Source organism: Herpailurus yagouaroundi, unplaced genomic scaffold, assembly GCF_014898765.1.
Source record: "Herpailurus yagouaroundi ecotype Mexico unplaced genomic scaffold, PumYag 295, whole genome shotgun sequence".
Lineage (NCBI taxonomy): Eukaryota > Metazoa > Chordata > Mammalia > Carnivora > Felidae > Herpailurus > Herpailurus yagouaroundi.
In genome coordinates this window covers 3,571,579-3,593,014 of record NW_024412512.1, presented here as the reverse complement: position 1 = coordinate 3,593,014, position 21,436 = coordinate 3,571,579, and the positions used below count along the sequence as shown (strand labels likewise).

The 21,436-nt window shown below is 63.6% G+C and overlaps 1 protein-coding gene across 3 annotated transcripts in view; it reads right to left on the bottom strand.

The window, feature by feature from the left end:
• The window catches only part of KDM4B (lysine demethylase 4B), a 100,006-nt gene that overhangs the window by 31,915 nt on the left and 46,655 nt on the right, over positions 1–21,436 (bottom strand). For all 3 annotated transcript variants that reach the window (XR_005786502.1, XM_040461609.1, XM_040461610.1), the window contains exons 7-9: positions 21,237–21,340; positions 16,608–16,745; positions 304–500 (exon numbers count right to left, since the gene is read on the bottom strand). Coding sequence is in view for 2 of the 3 variants with exons in the window: in XM_040461609.1 (XP_040317543.1) it covers positions 304–500; positions 16,608–16,745; positions 21,237–21,340 (439 nt within the window). In the remaining variant the exon portion in view is untranslated. The remainder of the gene's footprint in view (positions 1–303; positions 501–16,607; positions 16,746–21,236; positions 21,341–21,436) is intronic.

Genomic DNA, 21,436 nt, shown 5'->3' with positions numbered 1-21,436 from the left:
GGAGGAGGAGGAGGGGAGAGGAGGGGAGGAGGGAGGGAAGAGGAGGAGGGGGAGGGAAGAGGGGGAGGGGAGGAAGAGGGGAGGAGGGAGGGAGGAGAGAGGGAGGAGGGGAGGAGGCTGGGAGGAGGGGAGGAGGGGGAGGAGGGGAGAAGGGAGGGAGGAGGGGAGAAGGGAGGGAGGAGGGGAGAAGGGAGGTCAGGGACAGTCTGCGGCCAGCAGCCCGGTAAAGAGTGAGAGTGGGAGTCACTTACGGTCATCACCAGAGCCAGGCAGGTGCAGCGGCTCGGGCCGCCGGTGACTCACCTGCGCAGGAGCTTGGCCTTGAGTGAGGCCCGGGAGGCGCTCCAGGTGCTCAGCTCGGGGCTGCTCAGGGCTGTGGGCCGGGTGTGGTCCAGCACCGTGAGGTCCTTGCCTTGCTTCCACAGCTCGTACCGCTCTGGCTGCAGGATGCGCACGAAGACGTCCATGGAGATCTTGACCATGTCCTTCCGGCACGTGCACTGTTGGGGGGCGGGGAGGGGAGACCCGCTGAGCCCGTGGCCAGCGAGCTGAACAAAGGCGGGGTGACAACGGCCTGGGCCCTCTCCTCTCTAGAACTGCTACCTTCAGACACAAAACGGTACCTTTCTGTCCCGGGCGGAAGCCGTGCCCTCCAGTGCGAGCCCCTGGCCCGCCCCTGTGGGGTCACGGCCACCGCCCAGCACACGGTCCAGGGACAGGACAGCAGACCCTTTGTGGGGGCCTCGGGATCAGCAGGCATAGAGACGCAGCTCAGGAGCCCGAGGCCACGGGGGTCCACTTTCCGGCCGCCCAGGTGTCGGCTTTAAGCAAAATCTCCCTCCTGTCGGACACACGAGCCCCCAAATGGGTAAAAATGCACGAGAAATGCTTCCTAACAGCAGCAACTCCGAAGGTTAGGAAGGAGGAGGGAAGAGCTGTCAGCCCCAAAAGGCCGAGAGCAAAAAAGGAAACACAAGTGGTTCCGAGCAGGTACAGGGTGCCCAAGGACGCACACAGGCCGGTCCCGATCCCTGCCTCGTGGGTTTGGGGAGAGGAAGCCAGGACCCGGAGGCTCAGCAGCCGGCCCCGGGGTGGCGAGACCTCGGACACAGAGCACCGGCTGAGGAAGGGGGCTGGCACGGTGTGCCGGGCGGCCTGGAGGAACGCTGCCTGGGCCGGAGGGTCCTTTGTGTCTGGGAGCTTCGAGCGCTGGGGCAAACGAGTGTGGCAAAGACAGGCTGAAATGGTGTCCCTTTTGCCCCCTCCTCTGCTGTCTAGACCCGTCCCTCTTGGGCCCTGAACGACTCCCACAGGCCACATGTTCCTGGAGCCTCTCTCTCCTCCAGGTCACAGCATAAGCCCCGGGGCTGGGCACCGTGCGGGAGGCACGCAGGTGTCCCGGGGACACTTAACACCTCGGGGAGTCATTGGCCAGAAAAGCCAGCCGAAGATTCTGGAAGCTGGGCTCTGCCCAGTGAGCCAATGACCCTCCTCAGTCAGCAGAGGAGGAATCCAGGCAGCCCTGGTCTTCCTACTTACCTGCGGGATGAGACCGAGATGGGGCTGGAAAATCATCCTACTGCCACAAGGGAGAGAAACGGAGGGGACACTGGTCTAGGGCAGAGCCGGCAGAGGGCCAGGCAGTGAGCACCTTCAGCTTTGTGGACTGCCCCGTCTCCGCCACAACCTCTCAACTCTGCTGCTGGAGCTCAGGAGCGTCACAGATGAGCACGTAAGTGGACAGAGGTGGCTTCACACCCATAAAACTTGATTTAGGAAAACAGGCGAAGGGCAGGGTGTGGCACAGGCCCTGGTGTGCGGCCCACTGGTCTAGACTCTGAAGATGAACCAGCCCCCGCAGCAGGCAGCCTAGGGCACCTCGGGGAGGGGGGGGGGGACGTGACCCTGGGGTGCTGCACTTGCAGCCACCCTTCGGGGACATACGTGCCCAGGGACACCTGCACATCCACCGCAGCCCCTGTGGCTCGGACTCTCAACTCCTGCCCCTTTCTGCCCCCCTGTCAAATGAACGGGCTTAGGAGAAGCCCGTTTCCGAAACCGTGGCTTAAAACCTATTTCCATTTTAAACACACATCTCGCCCTCCCTTTACAACCGTGTCGCCGTCACCGCCGCTTTCTCAACGGAAACGACGGCGAGAAGGAAGAGAGCCAACTGCCTCCCCTTCCAAGGGTCCTCGATCTGCCCCGGAAGCAGGGAACGTGGAGGACCCCCGATCTGAGGTGGGCGCCGTGGGGCTGCAGGAGGGGCTTCGGGAAACTTCCAGAGGAATCTCCTGCGGACCCGGGCCCCACCCCCCACCCCTCCCAGGGCTGGAACCGGGAGCTCGGACTCGGGGACAGCGATAACCTCGCCACGCTGAGCAGGAGGGACCATGTGTGGACAAGCGATTCCCAGCAAACGCAATTCATTTAATGAAAAATTGTGCAGGAGAGGAGGGCTGGCGGTACAATTTGGCTTCGCAGTGGCGGGAGCACAGATGGTGCCCGTGTTTCAGATTCCTGGCCCGGCCGCAGCCTCCCCAGAGTCACCATCAACAGCAGCTTAAGGGATTTGTATCGAGTGGCTTTGCAATCGCTTCTCCTTAAGTAATTAGAAAAAGCACCTGTGTGCAGCACAGAGGGGGACACGTGGATGTGCTCCACGGAGCACTGCCTGGCGGCCTGGAGTCCGGCCGCTTCTGGCCACGGTGGGGCTGGCCACCGGCGGGGGCGGAGCGCGGAGCAGACGGGCATCCAGGGAGCAAGCAGCGGGACCCAGGGAGGGGATGACAGCCGCTGGGATTCAGGACAGCGCCACGTCACCTCCACGGCGGAACAGCCGGGCTCGGGAGCAGGTGCCACGGACCCACGGGCTCCCGTCGGCCCACCACACAGGGAGACAAGGCTGCTAAGGCCAACGAAGGGACCTCAGCTCTTCCTCACAAGCGACTTCCTGGGGCTGAACGTGCCAGCCCCCCAACGGCCCCCGTGGGACCATCACACACCGCTGTTTCGTTGTGGCCAGCGGGGAGCACGCGCAGAGGCTCGGCGTTGCCGGGGTGACCCGGGAGGGGGCTGGGGCAGGAGCTTCGGGCAGCCTCTGAGCAGGAGCCAACGGCCCTATTCGTTTTCGATCTCCCCCTCCGGCCCCCATACCTCCCCCAAACCCTCTGGGACACGCGTGTTCAAGGATCTGCTGGAGTCACTCAAGCAGACGGTCTCTGCTGCTCTCGCATCAGCTCCCCAAGTTAGCGGCCCCCCGTCGGCGCCGGCAACAGAGAGAGCGTGCTTGCTGTCACACGGCTGTCACGGGCTGGCCGTGTTGTTAGTTTCCGATGAGAAATGGGGCGCCGATGCGGGGGAGGAGGTCTGAGGGGCCCCCTCTGGGTCCGAGGCCCCGCCCCAGGGCCTCCCGTACCACGGTCAGGGCCCACAGCCCTCAGCCCCCAGAACCGGGCGTGGAGGGGCTCTGTGCGGAGCAGGGCTCAGTCACTAGCTCGCTGAGTGGCACCTGTCCTGCCCTAATCAGCCAAGGCAGTGTGGCTGGGGATTGCATCAGTGCCAGGCGGGACCATCTGGGATCCGAGGAGGAAGCGAAGGCGAGAGGCGGGAATTGGGGTGGGGGAGGCGGGGAGACACTCACTGTGGCACGGGGTCCCCCCCACTGCCAGCCTCCACCAACGGTCTGTTCCCAGACAGCTGCCTGACCTGCAGGTCCCCACCCTGGACCTGCCTGCCTTGGGGTCGGCCTCCCGTCCACGCACAGGCTGCCGCGCCTCGCCCCGATCCTGGGCTCCCTGCCCCGCACTGGGCCCGGCACCCGTGGCTTTGGCCTGTGCCCTTCTACCCTCCATCGGCCCGCAGGCAGCCAAGAGGCACAGTGTGGGCTGGGGCAGGGTGGACACCGCCCATACCCGCGGGCGGAACCTGGTTCCCTGACGACGCCTCACATCGAGAGGGGCCCGACAGCCTGCCTCCCAGAGCCGGGTTGTAGCTAATTCACGCGGTACGTGCGGTGGCCCTCCCGCAACGCAGGCAAAACGCGTGCTGCGAAACGACAGCAGAGGAGAGACAGTGCCCCCCCCCCCCTCGCAAAACCAGAACCCCTCCGAGGACAGGCCTGCCCAGCCTGCCCCGACCAAGGCCAGGCTGGTGGGGACAGCAGCCGCCAGCCCCACCCCCTACCCCCGAGGGATCTCACCCAAGGAAGTGAGAAATCCAGACAGAGCCGGGCTCGACTCCAGAACTGTAAGCAGGCTGGTCAACAGTCCTGGGCAACGAGATAGGTCCGCCCGTCGGGCCAGGACACCATTTAAGTGGCAGAACCATCCTCAGGAGAGATCCGTCATCTCAAGAGTCACGCTACGCGCAATCCCAAGTACACTGAAGCCGCCATCACGACCAAAAATCTTCAGAACAAGCCAAGGACGTTCGTCAAACACCTACTGGGGCCCTTTCAACCGTGGGGCCCAACGACCCGCCGACCAAGCTGCTTAGTTTCCTAAATCTCTTTATTGGGCAGGTGTGTCCCTTAAGGCGAGGGTGGGCAAACGCAGCCCCCCACCTGTGCGTGAATAAAGTTTTCCTGGCACGCGGCTGCGGCCACGGCTGTGCGGGCGCTCTGACGGCAGGGTGGTGGGGCCGTCCCACACAGACCTTGTGGGGCCCTTTACAGGAAGCGTGCCGTCCCTTGATGTAGGGGGCAGGGCGACCTTTATAGGTAGCCTGAGGCCGAAGGACCCGCGGGGGAGCCACCACAGACTCCGTGCTATGGACAGAGTTGTGTCCCCCCCGCCCCCGCCCCAAGTTCTCGTGTTGAAGCCCCAACCCCTAACGCGACTGCAAGCAGAGACGGGGACGTCAGCAGGTAACTAAGTGAAACGGAGTCCCCTACTCCCCGCCCCGTCCTGTCCCCACCTCCTCCACGCGAGGGTCCGGCGAGAAGGCAGCCGTCCACAATCTGCCAGACGGCTCTCACCCGAGCCCAGCCCCGCTGGTCCCTGGTCTCAGACGTCCAGTCTCCCCAAGTGTGGGGAACCCGTTCCCACTGTTTATAACCTCCCCCCCCGCCCCGCCCACGGTACTTCATTACAGCAGCTCGAGCTGACCAAGACGGACGTCCTCGTGAGGACTTACTGCGGTCCTGGTCTTCATACCGAGGAGAGCAGGCTGCACACCCCCTTCCATCTGCTTCCGGAATCCAGCTCTCGCCGGGTGCCAGGAAGCGCCCGGAGCCTGGTGCGCACAGGCCTGGCCTCAGGCTCCGTCTTCTCTGGGCCCCCTGCCCTCCATATCTGCCGCCCGAGCTGGCCATTCACCGGGGAAACATACCCGCCAGAGACCGAAAGGGCCTCGGAGGGCCTGGCAGGACCCGCCCCGTGCTGTCTGGGGGCTCGGAGTCCCCTCCTAGTACAGACCAACGGCAGAAAATGAGAGGAAGAGAGCCCTCGGGGCGGGTCTGTCTCCTCTCCTCTGGGGTGGTGGGCGTGCGGGTGGGGTTTTGTTCCCGAATCAGTCCCAAGGTGCCACACCTACCAGCAGAGACATCACACGAGGCCCAAGTCGCGGGAGTGGCTTCCCCAAGGGACTCCCGTCACCCCAGGGCTGGCGGCAAGCCGCCTGCAGCCTTCAGAACAGCTGACCCGGTGTGGACCTGTGCTTTACGGGCCTTTAACTTCCTAAGGCTTTAGGATGTTTAAAAAGAGAGGCACCAAGGTTCGAATCTGCAACGCAAGCCATCAGAAGAACCCAGAGCAAAAGGGTCTCGGACTCACAGCTCAGAGAGAGCCCCGTCTCCTGCGTGCGGACTACTGTGTGCTCTGAGCTACAGGGACGAAGTGGTCAGGTGTCGCCGCACGCTGGTACCTGGCCTCAGCAGCTCTGGCTACGATGGGGCGGGGATAAAAACGCGTGAGGAGACAGGTGCACAGAGGGCACAGCAGGGCCCCATCCACCCTCCCTGGTCGCTGGGAGCACTCACCTACTGTGCCCTCTCCTCATCCGGCCCCTCCACATAAGCACCCTGGGGGAGGGCCAGGCCGCGATGCCTCTGCGCCCACCCGGGGACTGAGTCTCACGGACATCTCGCCAAGGTCCCCCGAGAGCACCGGTGGGGGAGGGGAGAGGGTGGGGGGAGGGGAGAGAGAGAAGGCAGGAGGGCTGGGGGCAGCAGGAGCCCAGCCAGGCCCCAGCTGGTCCCCAGACACAGTGCCCCCCGACATGGAGCCTTCTGTCCCATAAGCACAGGCCTCTGTCACCCCCAGGGGATGACTTCTGTCACAGAAGGCCGGGGATCTTGAGAGCACCAGCCAGAGGCTCAACAAGAAGCACTCTTGTCACGTCCAGATGACAAATGACAAGAGTCACGGCCGTGGAGTTTAGGGGCCCCGGGCCTAATCTGAGCACCGAGCCGGGAGCAGGGAGGCTGTCACCCCAGGCTGGAAGCCTGACACATCAAACAGCCTGACGTTCACGCGTAGGTCTCCCAGGATCTGCTGCGGCGTCCGAGGAAAATGAGAAAACAGGACAGGGAGGAGGTCTGCCGCCGCTTATCAGAGCAGGGGCCACAAGCGGGGACGAACAGGCTTCTTCTCCCCAGAGCGTGACAAAATAGAAACTGGCATATCGTCAGGCTCAGCGCGGGTGGCCCTCGGGGCCCAGCAGCACTCGGCTTGGGCTGTGTGGGCCGGGGAGGACAGGGGACAAGCCCCTGGCACTCAGGGCACGTGGCGGCAGGGACTCCCAGAACCACCACCAACACGAGACCCTGATGATAACCGAGCTCTACAACCTTGACGCCGGGTCTCCCTCTCTGGGCCGTAAAGCGGAGTAAACTCAACCTTTTCACGGGAACGAACGTTAACGCCCGACACGACTTAGAGGATCTCATGACGTGGCCCTCCCGACGGCCTTTGCCAGAGCGCACAGAATGCTGCCCAGCCACGTGGGAGGGCGGGCTCAGGTCTGAGTCAGCAGGTGGCAGGCGGCCAGCGACCCGTGGCTCCTCTGGGACTGGGCGCCACACAGGCCACCTCCCCCCCCCCCCCCAGGCTCCCCATCACCGCCAAGGACACAGCCGGCTAGGGAGCGCGCTGGAGTGTGTGCGGCCGGGTGCAGGGTCTCCTCTGCAAGCATTTTGCCAACTGTAGAGAAAGCGTCAGCCCGCAGGCCCAGAAGTACACCCCTACATCTTCCTCGGGAGGCTGGCGCCACGTCTGGGCCACAGAGATGGGGAGGGGGCAGAATGTCGTTACAGCAAACCCTTCTGGGGGGAGGCCGGCCGCGCGCCGCAGGGGTGTCAGATGAGCTGACGCACGCAGGGCCCCCGGCCCGGGCTGGCAGAGCAGTCGGCGCATTTCCGCTCCTGGAGCGAGACCCCCGCCTACTCCTCCCGCCCCTCCGGCAGGAGCCGGGCCGCCCAACTGTTTCTCTGCACCTGAGTCCTAGGCCTGGTGCTCTGTTCCCGCCATCCGAGGACTCACCCTTTCCCAGCCACACCGATCCCGTGCAGAATGACTGAAAGCAAGCAAACCGCTGTGCTTTTGTAAACTGCAACAATAAAAACACCAAAAGCGAGACCTTCCTCGGACGCTGTTTTTGCGAAAGGAGAGCTGTCTCCTGCGCTGACTCCACCAGCGGCCCCGCCACACGCCTCCGCAGCCTGTCCTCACTGACCTCAAAGCCACTGTGGCTCCTGGCCTGCGGGAGCCCCGGGGTCCGCACCCCCCTCCGCCTCTAAGCCTGGGCCACGCGTTGCCGGTCTCCGTGGGCCGGGCTCCAGACGCGACCTCCCAAAGCTGCTTCCGAGGGCTCCACCGGGAGCAAACACACAAAACTCGTGCGCGGAGCTTGACCGCTCCCGACGGACACGGGGCCCTGAATGCCTGCAATCGGAAGGGCCGGGGACCTGCCGTGTCCAGGTTGTTTCCAATCTTCTCCATACTTAGGAATCCCCATATACTGGGGTGTCTGGGGGGCTCCGTCGGTTAAGCGTCCGACTTCAGCTCAGGTCATGATGTCACGGCTCTCGAGTTTGAGCCCCGCGTCAGGCTCTGGGCTGACTCCGGAGCCCGGAGTCTGCTTAGGATTCTCTACCCCTCGCCTGCTCTGTCTCTGTCTCTCTCTCTCTCTCAAAAATAAGTAAACGCTAAAAACCCCCAGAATCGGCCCCTTAAACAAAAAAAAGAATCCCCCACATACTAAACTAATGGGATGACAGCGTGAGTGAGCGTGAAGTTCGCTTCCCTCAGCTGACTCTGCTAACGGAAACCACCTCCGTGTTTCTGGAGGACGGGATGTGATCCCACTCCTCTCGTCCGGCTCTCCTCACCCCACGTGTGTGCAAGTCCACGTTCTTTAAGAGGCGGATTCTGACTGATTTTTAATGTGTCTTTATTTTTGAGACGCAGAGAGACAGAGAACGAGCAGGGGAGGGGCAGAGAAAGAGAGGAAGACCCAGGATCCGAAGCGGCTCCAGGCTCCGAGCTGTCAGCACAGAGCCCGACGCGGGGCTCGAACCCACGAACTGCGAGATCACGACCTGAGCCGAAGTCGGCCGCCCGACCGATGGAGCCACCCAGGCGCCCCGATGCAGATTCTGATTTAAACCAACCGCTCAGCATGCCCCTCCTGGCCCTCCCACCACAGAACGTCTCGGCTTGTCCCCAGGTAGCAGGGAGGTCACGGAAGTAAAGAGGGTCACCTGCGGGGATGGACGCCCGACAACAGGTGAGACCAAAGTCACCACCACACTAACACGGGAACGTCCGTTTCGCAGAGGAGGGGAAATGGAGACTGAGGCTGCCACGGTCAGGGCACGAGGCCAGCAGGCGCCCAGGTCCCCTGAGGACCTCCCCGCTGAGCGGGAAGACCATGCTGGCGGAAGTCGGGCGGGGGAGGGCCGGGGGGGGGGGGGCACTTGGCAAAGGCTTGCAGGGCTGCACACGCTCCATTCGGACCCGAGGGTCCCGCCCCAGGCCGACAAGGCTGGTAGCCTCAGGGGAGGGCCTGCGTTATGACCGCAGCTCCTCTGGCCCCCCAGCTGCCCCATTCGCTCCCAGCATCCCTGGCCCGCCTCACGCTCTGATCTGTGCTGGGCCCCCCCGTGGCACGACCGCGGCCACAGAAAAGGTGGACACGTCACGGCAGGGCCGCCAGCAATCAGAAGAATGCCGGGCGCCCTTGTTGGGGGCTCCGGCGGTGGGCGGTCTGGGCCGGGGCTGCCCCAGGACACCCGGGCGGCCCTGGAAATGACCGGAGTGCGCGAGACAGTAACGAGGCCAGGCCGCCTCGGGGCCCGCCGAGTCCCGTTTGCCGCGTTTCCCCCAATTTAAATAGCACTGAGCTTTAATCGGAGGCCACCTCTTCTGAAAAATTGAACAGACATTAGAGTCCGCTCGTGTGAAAGAGCCAAACGGGACAGAGAGGACGCGCTGCCGGCCTAGAGGGGAAAATTATTAAACACGGTTCGATGAAATCATCGACCCAAACAGCACGCGTGCACGGGGACCCTCGCACTTTCTCGCCACAGGAGCAGGAGCGGCACCAGCTCCCGGGCCTCCTGACGTCAGGAACTGGGGCGGAGCTTCGCCAGGGCCCGGCGGGCGGGTCAGCAGCCAACGGCCACAGACAGACCAGCGGCCCGCACGGTCCCTGGCGCGCACGAGGACGGGGCACCCTCAGAAGCAGCAAACCCCAGGTGGTGAGGCCGGGCCAGCGAGGGCCGTCTTCCGGCCGACGGCTCCCCGTCCCTGCAGAGCCGGGTGCCCGAACCCGCACGCCGCCTCCGCCCTCTGCCCTCTGCCCGGCCAGGCGAGGGCCGGGCACGCTCCTTCCAGAGCACTCGGGCTACTAGGCACTTGGGACCACAAAGCGTTAAACGCCCACCGACGGGGGCAGAAACCCAGCCACGGAGCCCACATCTGCTCGCAATGGCTCACAGACGCCGCGGCCCCCTGTTTCTGATGTAATTACCAGCGCTGCAGCGAGAGACATAACAAACCAGTTCATTAGGAAATCCACTGGAAGCTCTCAGAAGCACTTCGTAAACAAAACAATTAGGTGCACGGCTCCCGGGGCTCCCCTCGGTCCTCGCCCGGGGGCTGCTTCCCGCACGCCCCACAGCCAGCCGGGCCGGCAAGGTCGCTGGCCTTGGACCAGACACAACGCGGCCCCGGCGAGGCCGGGGCTCCAGTGGCACACCTCCTCCCCTTTCTCTATAAAGGAAACCTCACCTGTCACTGTCCTCTCTGGGGCCCACCTGGGTGACCTTGGCCCACCAGGACGGCCCGGAGAGTCTTCCTGTCTGTCTGCAGCCCGGGGCCTCCCGTCTCCCATTCCAGCCTGCTAATGCCAACGACCAACACGGTGATACTAACAGACTGGGTGCTCAGTGCCAGGCATGCTTCCCCAGAACACTCCCACCACACTGACAAAGGCCACGGAGGACACCACATGCGGTCGAATCTGAAACGAGATAACTGAGAGGCCTGGGGGCCGTCCGGAGCTACCGCGCGACTCTAACACCCAGAACTTCTGCACCGGGAGGAGGAGAGAGTGACAGGAAGCCCCGGGGAAAGAGCGAGGGAAAAACGTCTCTCGCACAGCACTTTTCCTCGAGCCCCGCGCACCTGCCTGTCTGGGGCCATAAATCACAGGGGCAGTGGGGCGCAGAAGGGCAGGTGCCCGGCCCCACCTCCAGCCCGGGCGGGTCGCGGCTGCCCGCTCCGGCCCTCTTCCTCGCTCCCCCACCCTCACCCCGGCCCGGCCTCCTGCCACCTCCCCTCGGGCCCCTGGATAATCGCTGCAGCAGGCCGCATGCTCCCCACACAGAAGGCACCCGATCCGCGCAAGGTGGGTCACGGCTGACAGTAACGCAGACAAAGGCGCCCCCCGCCGGGGCTTCGGAAGAGGCCCCGCCCCCTGTACGCAGTGCATCTGGGGGGCCCGGGGGCCCTCTCCCCTCTTCCACACTCCGCAGAAGCCGCTCCCCCGCTAGATGCTTCTGGGGGGAGCCGACAGTTCCCGGGGAAGCTGAGCTCTCGGCAGGCGGGTGGCCCAGACAGCTGGCGGAGACCCAGTTCACGCACCCAGGCTCCCGGCCGTTCAAAACGGGTTCTAAATCTCTCTCGCTCTGTTTCATCTGAAGTCAACTTGTGCACCTGCCTCGTGGGGCGGTCTGCGATGCCGGCACCACCTCAGAGGGGGAGAGAGCCCCTTGCCAGGCCCCGCCCAGTGCCGCCCACCGCGGGGGCAGTCGGGGCTGCGCTCAGCTAATCCAACGTGGCGTGCGGCCCCGTGGGGCTAATTCAAGCTCAGGCCTAGAAGGGCTGGTGCGGGCGCGTTTATCTTCTCCGAGTGAAGCTGGCGCACCCCTCTGATCTCCCCCGACAGCAATCCCACTACAAAGCCTGCCCGTCTGAGCACGTGCCCAGGGAATTGTGTCCTTAGAAATGGAGCACAGGCCTCGGAGGCGACTCTGCCGCCCCCGCCGAGCCCCGGACCCCAGCCAGGAGGAGGCCACCAGCCTGTAGAGACGCCCTCGGGTGGGGAGGGGGTCCCTCAACAGGAGCACGCCTCCAAGCGGGGGGAGGGAGACGGGAAGGGAGCGGGCGTTCTGGGCCCGGCCCTCTTGCTGCCGTGACCTTGGCAAAGTCACTTCACCTCTCTGGTCCTCGCGAGGTCGCGAGGTTCAGAGTCACCTTGAGGCAGGGTGGTGCCATCGGTAAAGCTGGAGATGGAGACAGAAAAGAAGAGAGACGGAAGGAAAGGGGAGACAGTGCTTCCTCCGAGGAGGGGTCCGGCCGAGGAAGGGCAGGGCTCAAAACAGACGCGGCAAGGGCTGCGTGTGACCCGGGAAGGGTGGGGGTGGGGGTGGGGGTGGGGGACCGGCACAGGCCCCACACTCACTCCGCGCGCAGGCCCCATAGTGTCCTGGGGTCCCCGGGGCCCACCGCCCACCTGTCACCCTCTCCCTGTGGGTGCAGCTCCCTCCGGGACCCTCAGCACAGCAGCGCTCAGGATGCTGAGTCTGGCACATACCTTTCCACGCTCCCCTTGTTTCGGATCTGGCAGGGGAGAGAGGGAGCTGGGGCTCAAGCGACCCAGTTTGGTGTCTAATTCCCCTTTATGAAACAAACCAAGAGAACCACCGGGAACACGACGACAAACAGCCCAACCTGGAAGCGGCTGCAGGGCATTTACGGAGGAAGCACCCAGGAAAGGCAAGACCACTCCCCCCTCCCCTGGAAAGCTACGCTTGTTTTTCCAAAGAAAAAGAGTTGTAAAAAAAAGAAGAAAAGAGAAGAGAAGAAAGAAAAAAGAAACACGTTGAGAGCGTACGTTTTCGAGGGACCCGAACTCCACCACGTCAAGCTAACATCTAGCAACGTTCGGGCAACCCCCGCCCCCACCCCGCCCGTCCATCCATAGAGCGGGGTTCCGAATGTTTCCCTCAGAGTGCCCGGCCCCGTCCTTCCGCCTCGCCGGGGCGGGTGGAGCGGGCAGGAAGTCCCCCCAGCCCCGTCCCTGTCACCGCTGCTCCCTCCTCGGAGTCCCGGCCCTGACCCTTAGGGACTCAGCGGTCTCCGCTCGCCCTGGCCCCCCAGCTGCGTTCTCCTTAATTACACAAAACCCTGGCCGCTCGTTGCTGGCAGTGCAGTGGGTGGGGGCCATCCCCCTCCACCCTCCGGCCCAGAAGGAGCCCCCGTTCTGCGCCCGTGAGACCGGAAGCCAGGGAAGCGGGGGGCCTCGGTGACTGGGCCACGCGATCCACAAACTGGCAGGAGGGTGGGACACAGAGGCAGGCGGCGTCTTCCTGCCCGTCCCCCCACAGCGCGGGCCCGGGAGGGTCCCGGCAGCCCTCGAGGCTCTCCTCCCGGAGGCCGATGGGTGGGAAACGTTAGCGCCAGCCAAGCGGCTCAGGAAGGAAGACCACGGAGGACGGCAGACACCGAAACACCACGGCGACTCGAACCCGGACCTTGGCCGCGAGGCCCGGGGGAGCTCCCTCCTAGAGCTCTCTGGCAAGAGGCTGCAAAGCCTGGGCTTCCTCTGGGGTTTTCCCGCCCGGAGGAACCTGGGAGCCCGTCTGGCCCGCGGGGGCCGACCAGCACCCGAGGCCTGGGCCTCCTGCTCCGCCACGGGAGGTCCGGTCAGTGACGCTCTTCCGGAGGACATCTCCCCGTGCCCACCAGCCCCCTCCCCGGCCCATCCAGAAGCTCTCGAGGCAGAGGCAGCCGCCGCGGTGCTGGGTGTGGCGCTCGGGGCCGGGAGGCCAGCCTGCCTGAGAGGGGAGCCCCTCTGACGCCAGAGACCCTGGGGGCTGGGAAAGGGCGCGGGAGGCAACGGGTCAGCCCTGACCGGCCGGAGCCGGCGCTGGCAGGAAAGGCTAGGGCCCGCCCGCACCATCGATCCTCGAGACCAGGGACAGCTCACTGCTCTTCAATGGCCGGGAGGCGACGGCCTTCAGTTCTGCAGGCCAGGTGGTCTCGGTCACAACTGCCCAACTCCGCCGTCACAGACGGAAGCAGCCAGAGACAACGTGTCAATGAATGGGCGTGGCTGGGTGCCAATAAAACTTTATTTATAAACCGGAAATCTGGGTTTCACCGAACTGCTGTGCTGTATGTTCTTCTTGTGACTTTTTTTGTTTTTTGGGTTTGTTGTTTTTTGTTTTGTTTTGTTTTGGTTTGGTTTTTTGCACGACTCTCTAGAAAAATGTAAAAACCATTCTCAGGTTGCAGACCACGCAAAAACAGCCTGCCAAATTTGGCCCGTGGGCCCGGGTTTGCAGACCCCTCTTCTAGAAGGAGAAAGCACATGAATTCCTGACATTGACAGAGGCCAGCCAAGCCCGAGAGCTGGGTTTCTCGTGCACCAGCACGGAGGGAGCCCGGGAGAAGAGGAACAACCTGAGAACCGAGTGAAAAGTCTCTAAAATCTGGAAAATGGGAACGCTTCTCCCTGGGGTCTGAGGAAGGTGTTGGAAGGAACTGGCCCAAGCAGAGATGGGGGTGGGCAGCTCAGGCTGGCAGGGAGAAGCCCTGGCTGAGGAAAATCATGCTAGAACCCTCCCCCAGCCCCACGCTCCATTCCCTAAAGTGCGGCCAAGGACGTAGCAGGTCCCCGAGAACCATCTGACCCGAACAACCTCCCTGCCCCTCCCAGGTCCTGCCTCGGACATGCCTCGGCGGTCATCCGTACGGCCAGCCGCCTCTCCTGCCTGGACTGGACTCTCTACGGGGCCGCGAGGCTTGCAGGAGGCCGAAACTGCCGCCCCCATCCCCTGGCTGGGAGCTGATGTCCCGGACCGCAGGGCCTGCCGCGCCACGGCCAAGGGCTGCTCCCGGCGGAACCCCCCCCCCCGCCTTCCCACCACAGGACCGGGCAGCTGGGGTGGCCCCGCGAGGGAGCCCGGCACGGGGCCCGGCCGCCCGCCCGAACCCCGGCTTGAGCGGAGCACCGCGCTCCACTTGTTCGGTAATTTCACGCTACGCCGCCCGGCAATGTAAGCGTGGAGGCCCAATCTAAGACGGCACTTCCCAAATGTCACTTGTTTGTGAACACACGGCTGAACCCAAGATTGCTTTTAATATCCGGGCAGTCCCTGCCGGCCCCACTGTGGCTTCGGCTCCGACAGCACCTCCAGAGGACAAGCCTGCGATCTCGTCCAGACCTTACGACTCCATCGCGGCTCACGCCGCGGCAGGGGCTCTGCGCACGGGCCCCTGGAATTCTCCGAGCTTCCTCTCACCACCCACAGCGGCCTGCGGTCGTCCACGCAGAACCACACCCCCACCCGGGACGTTCGGTGGCTCCTTTACATGTCTCTCTTTGAGCGAAGCCAGTGTCTCTGCCAGAGACACCCTCCCCCGCCGCTAAAAATCCCGACGCTTAAACCCCCAGAGGGCCTCTCCAGCCTCCTTCCAACAAAGCCCGCGTCCTTTTCTTTTAAATTTTTTTTTCCAACGTTTTTATTTATTTATTTTTAGGACAGAGAGAGACAGAGCATGAACGGGGGAGGGGCAGAGAGAGAGGGAGACACAGAATCGGAAACAGGCTCTAGGCTCTGAGCCATCAGCCCAGAGCCCGACGCGGGGCTCGAACTCACGGACCGTGAGATCGTGACCTGGCTGAAGTCGGACGCTTAACCGACTGCGCCACCCAGGCGCCCCAAGCCCGCGTCCTTTTCTAAACCGCACTCCAACCGCGGAGCTAGAGGCACGGGGGGTTAGAAGAACAAAGGTTAGCCAGTTCATCGAGGCCCGAGCTGCCCACCAGAAACAGAACGCAGCCACCTGCGCGATCTTCGTTTGTCTGGTCTCCACGGTCAAACGGTAACAAGGAACAGGTGACGTTCACTTTAGCATTTCGTTTCACCCAATCTATCTAAAAACACAGCCTACGTAAGCAGCACTACCGAGTACTTGTGCAACATCTCACGCCCCTTGTTATGCAGAACCTCGGACAGCGTGCGTGTTACGCTCTCAGCTCGCGGCCACGACACCCACACGCGGCCAGCCGCCACGCACTCATCACCACCGGGCCCCTACTTCTGGATCTGGTGGGAAATGCACCGTCTGCCCTGGTCCCGGGCCCTGACTCGGAAGCAACCGAAAGCAATTCCTCGGGGGAGCCCCCAGGCTCCCACTTGGGAGCCTGGCGGGAGGCACCCCATTTTCATGCCGCGTTGGCCTCGCCGGAGGGGACTCTCCTGTGCCGGGTGCCCCCAGCACTAGGGAGCCGTGAGTAACCGGGTCTGTCTGCAGTGGGCAGAGGCCGGAGGGGCCAAAACCCTGGGCCAAAGCCCGAGCCCAGCCTGACGGGAAGACTGCCATCTTGTGCTGAGGCCGGGACAGGGGCCTCGGGCCTCGGTGGCAGTCCTGGGAGGAAGGCCCTTGGTCCAAGCAGCTGTGCGCCCACCACCAGCCCCTCCTTGCTGCCTCCTAGGCTCCAACCCCCCACTAATTAGGGGTCTGGGATGTGTATATCCCGTCGCCGGGCTCCCAGAGCCGTCTCGGGCCCCAGAGGGAGCCAAGGGAGCGAGTGGAGGGAGGGAGGCAGGTAGACACGAGCCCACCTGTGCCCAGCAGCTCCCAGGAACCTGCCACCCTTCGAGCTGTCAATGAAAACCACACAGACGGGTACGTGTGGAGCCAAGGGCATTTGGGAACAAGAACTCAGTTCAGATGTCAAATCTGTCGGCCAGTAACCGGCCCTCTTAGAACAGAGCAGGAAATTCTCGGGAGGAGAATCAGAGGAGTGTGTTCCTGTCCCCCAGTGACCTCCATGCACAGCCCAGACCACCAGGAAGTCCTCGGGCCCAGACAGTAGAGTCTGCCAGGAGGGAAAGCCCTCGGCCACAGGTCCCAGGCTCCAGGCGGACACCCACCCACCCGCCCACCTGCCCCCTGCCGCCTCCCTGTCCGTTCCAGGCGAGGAACGTGCTGGGGAGGAGTTCCCGGAGGATCCCGGAAACAGACCCGGATGGAGAGGCCAGGCCCCCCTGCCGAGTAGAAACAGAGGCTGCAGGGGCCCCGGTCCGAGGGGGTAGGCTGAGGGGGGCCGACCGCCACGGGGGCCCTGTCACGGGGCCTGCGGGCACTTACCTGAGTGGCCACCTTGCCGTAATCGATCCACCGCAGGGTGGCGAAGTTCGTAGATTCCGCGCAGTTGAACCCGTGATTGAACCCGGCGTGGTAGCCGTAGGGGAACGTGATCATGAACTCCCCGGCCTCCTGCGTGATCTGAGGGGGGAAAGGGACAGGTGAGTGGGGAGCCAGCAGCTGAGGGGCGAGGCCAAGTTAGGAATGGCATTCGCTGCTCGGCTCACCTACCAGAAGCAACGCCGGCCCAGGCCAGGCTGGTGGCCAAGGCCACCAGGAGCCACCGCCAAGTACAGCAGGGGCACGTGGGATCAAGGACTTCCCAGCAAGGGCCAGGGAGCCCCGACGTCGGGAGCGAGCGGAGGTCTGCCCGGTGGAGGGTAGCCCCACTGCACGGGCCCCAGCCGATCTCCCACACGGTTTATACAGCAGGCACGGCCGTGGCCAGGAGGAGAGCTCTGCCGTGGCCCGCCGCGCACCGGAGCCCAGGGTGGCGTACCCCAAGGTGATAGGCGCTCTGTTTTTTGCGGGGCGGACGCCTGGGGGCCTCAGTCGGTTGAGTGTCGGACTCTTGGTTTCAGCTCAGGTCATGATCTCAAGGTCCGCGGGATCGAGCCCTGTGCTGGGCTCTGTGCTGACAGTGTGGAGCCTGCCTGGGATTCTTTCTCCCTCCCTCTCTCTCTGCCCCTCCCCCACTAGCACTCTCTCTCAAAATAAATAAAGAGTCTTAAAAAAAAAAAGACACCCTCTAGACACACGGGGCTATTCAATGCTATGCCTCTGGGCGCTCTCGGCTGCAGGGACGGAAGGGGTCTCCTGGTCTGGAGGTAGGTGGCCCTGTCCCGTCTGCCGTCCATGTTCTGATACAGCATCGGGGGCTGGTGAGGAGGTGCAGACAGCACTGGCCGCAGCCGCAGAACCCTTCGGGCGCAGGACAGGGCGTGCTCAAAGTACAGGGTCTTTCTAGCCCTTGTGAGGAAAAAACATCCAGCTGCATAAAAACATTCCTGGAAAATGACCCGGGTCTTCTGGCCGTCATAAGACACGGTCCGTCCCTCATATCCCGGGAGGTGGCTCCTTCCCAGTGAGAAACATGGTATATGACACGTTGTAAGCATGTTGTAAGGACACAATGTCAAGGTCGGAACTGTGTCACATGAGCTGACGTTTCTAGACTATTCAAATGGTCTGATCCGATCTCTCAAACAGACCCCAAACCAAGGAGCTGGGTGTGAGTGACGGGGGAGAGCGCCCACAATGAGCCCAGACAGGCTTCTGGAACCTCCACTCCCAGGCCTGGAGGAAAAAGGTCGGGGCTGCAGCCGCACCCCTGGCCCCACTCCGTGAGCACTATTCTCTCTCACTGTCCCGGAACACGACAGGCGGGGCTGGTGGCCCAATCCACGGATGTGGAAACCGAGGCTGGCGGCGAGGGAGTGACAATGTAGAGTCCGAGTGGTTACAGGTCGTCTGGAGTTCTGAGTAACCAGCGCCCCACACAGGAACAGACCACGCTGGGCAGCCAGCCCCCTGCCGCCCGCGATCCCCAACCTGGGAGATGTGCCTCTGTCACCGGGGGGGTACGTCTCTTTCTAGGGTTTCATTCAACGGCCTCGCTCGGACTGCGCTCCTGTGTCTGATTCTGTCCTCGGTGCGTCTTCGAGGCCCTCGGACCCTCCCGGTCCCCAAGGGTATTCCGTCGTGTGGCCGCGTCGCTGTCTGCTCATCGGCTCCCCTTGCTGGGCTGTTTCTGGTGCGGGGCTCTGGCGAGGACGGCTGCAGGGGGCGCTGTGCTCCAGGCTGCGCACACGGACGGACAGACGGACGGACGGACGTGTGCTTGTGTTCCTGCGGGGTCTCCGGGGGGCAGGAGGTGGAGGTTCCCAGGCAGCTGCCCGGCGGGTTTTCTGCAGCGGCCGCCCGTCTGCGTCCCTGCTGCCGGTGGTGGGAGTGTGGATTTTCGCCGCGCCTGCGGGTGGGCCGCAGCATCTCCCGGCTTCGGTCGCCTCTCCCCGAGGTGGACGGGTGTGTCTGTCCCCTTCTGCAAAGTGTCTCCTTCTGCCCCCACTCACCCGGCTGTTCATCTTTCTACTGTGGCTTTGGAGGAGTGCTCAAGCTTGCTAATCTTTATTTATTCCTCCAGAGAGATGAATAGTAAAACTTGCTGAATTCGTTTAAGTAGCCCGTAAGAAGTCGAACCCTGAGGGGGTGGGGGCAGGCGGGAGATGGGGGGGCGGGAGACTTCCAGAAGCCAACCACAGCGTCAAAAATCAATCAAAGCCGACACAGCCTGGAGAAAAGCCAGTCCTTAAGAACACGGAGATATTTTTCTTTTCAAGTAATGAATTGCACCAATCAAGGGAAGTCAGTGTGCATTAAGTTATATTTTTAAATTCCTGTCCAAGTGACAGGCGTGTGGGGGATGGAGCGCACACACGGCGGGAGACGGGGGCGGAGAGAGAACACCCAGGGTCCCCAGGGCCCCAGCAACCCCCGTCCACAGCAAGGATGCTCTGGGCCGGCTCCTGTCACAGGATCGCGTGAAACGGGTTGCAAATAAAATCATAATGTAGAATTTTTGTTTTCTTTTAGAATGTGATTACTGATCTTCTTATCGTTTTTGAGCTGACCTTGGACGGCACCATCCCCCTCTTCCTCCAAGCGTCCTCGCCTATGGGGCCTGGCACAGGCTGGGAGCCCCATGGTGGGGCGGGGGGGGGGGGGGGGGGGGGGGCCTCACTGCAGGGTCCCTGGGAGGCCGGGCTCTGGGAGCCCGGCGCGGGCAGGTGCCTCGGGCAGACTTTAGAGCCCGCTCTCCCTGCCGACCCCTCCACAGACCAAGGCCCAGAACAGATGCGCTCCGTGAGGATGGCAAGGAAATCATGTTCCTGTCACCCAACTCTACATCCTGGTGGCTTCGTCTCGAGCCCGCAGCGTCTGTCCTCCGTGTCACAGCCGTCAACGTTATCCCGACGATAAATTAGAAGGCACTTGGGATGACGGATGCAAGCCGTGAAGGGAATGCCAGCCCCAGACGCCAGTCATGGAGAAAGCCTGAATTCAGCTGCTTCCTCGAGCTCTCGCAGAATAAATGAGGAAGTCCGTGGCAGATTACAGAAATACACACTTTTAATTATTAAAGAGCTCTGCTATTGATCTGCTTTTTCTTCCAGAAGTAAATACCATTACGAAGATTTATAAGCGGAGGGCGGGAGGCCCTCCCCCCCAGGGCTGCCAGGAATTCAGATGAGGACCCAGACGGGGCATTCATCTGGAGCCCGACGCCGCTCCCTGCTGGCCCGGCCGCGGCCTTCGCCCCGCAGGCCCCGCAGACGGCCGGGCAGGGGTGAGGGGAGCGGGGCCTCTGAGGCCAGCGGCCCCGCCTTCCGTACACAAAGAGCAGTGCCCACGTGGGCAGCGACGCGGGAGACGGGAGGGTGCCCCCGCCAGCCCACCCCTCCGGCCGGCATCTCCCTCTAGGAAGCGGCGCCCGGGAGGACGTTCTCCACAGAGCGCGGGAAAGCACGCCCTTCTCACTTCCGCCAGCAGGGCTGTCTGTGTCCGTTCTCCTGACAGCCGGGGCGCTGGAACCAGGAGGGGAGGAGCGGAAGGCACGGAAGCCCTGTGTCTCTCACGGCAGAACGTCCCGTCCCGCTGTCTGATGGACGAGCCCGACAGCGAGAGCGAATCCCCGACCTGAGCACCATGGCTGCAGGCGGTCTGATCGAAATGTCAGAAGCGATTTCCGACTCGCTGACGCTCGCGGCAAGAATGCGGCGCGAGGGTCCCGATCGCGCAACTTGCCCCCACGCCTGACAGACGCTCTCGTAGGGAGGCCTTCAGGAATCAGACCCTCGGGAGCCTCTTCCTCTCCGGCTGGCCCTCGGTGCCCAGCCCAGAGGCTGCCCGAAGGTTGCAGGCACGTCCCCCTCGGGGAGCCGGGCCCGGCCGATCCTGTCCGATCCTGTCCGATCCTGTCCACGAGGCCTGTCTGTGGGGAAGCGCCCCACCCCCGGGCAGAGCCCCGGACAAAGGCCCAGCCTCCCCCTTCCCCCACCCCTCCCCTGCAGGGTCCCCGCCAGCCACCCAGATTCCCCAGCCTCAGGCCTCATGCGTCACAGGCTTTCCCCGGAGGAGCGGAGCGGCCCCTGGAGCGGTAAATTGAATGAGTTCGCAGTCTTCGTGCTGCGGGAGAGCCAGATAGATCATTTCCAAACAGGCATTCCTTCTCTCAAAGGATGTCTGCAGTGGGCCATGGGGTGGGGCCAGAGATCGGGGCCAAGTCGGGGCGTCTGGGGGCGCGGAGAGGCCTGCCCGGTTCTCCGGGGGCTTCCTGGGAAGCTGGCAGGAGCCGCCCCTCCCCCGCCACCCTGACCCTGCAGGGCCCTGTTGGCAGCTGCCAGCCCCGCCAGACAAGGGACTGGGTCCGCGAGGGGCTGGGAGGCAAGGCGAGGCCCCACTCGACTCCCCCCTCTTCCATCCTCACCCCCCACCACAGCCCAGCCCAGCCAACCCACTCTCCTCTGGATTGCCAGTGCTCTAGAACCTTCTTGAGGGGTGAGCAGCCAGTTTCCCGGGACGTTGGTGGTTCCCTGAGCCGCAGCCCCAGACGCCCCAGCAGCACCTACGTACCCGGCTGAACGGGATCCCGTACTTCTTGAGGATGATGGGCGAGATGAGGGTCATCTTGTGCCGCAGGAAGGCGTCACAGCCCTGGGAGCTCCCGGGGAAGAACCCTAGAGCAGAAAAGATGGGCATCAGCCTGTCGGGTGGCGCTGGGAAGGCCTCTCTGTGGGCGGCGCCTTCCCCCAATCAGGCACGGGGTGTGGTGG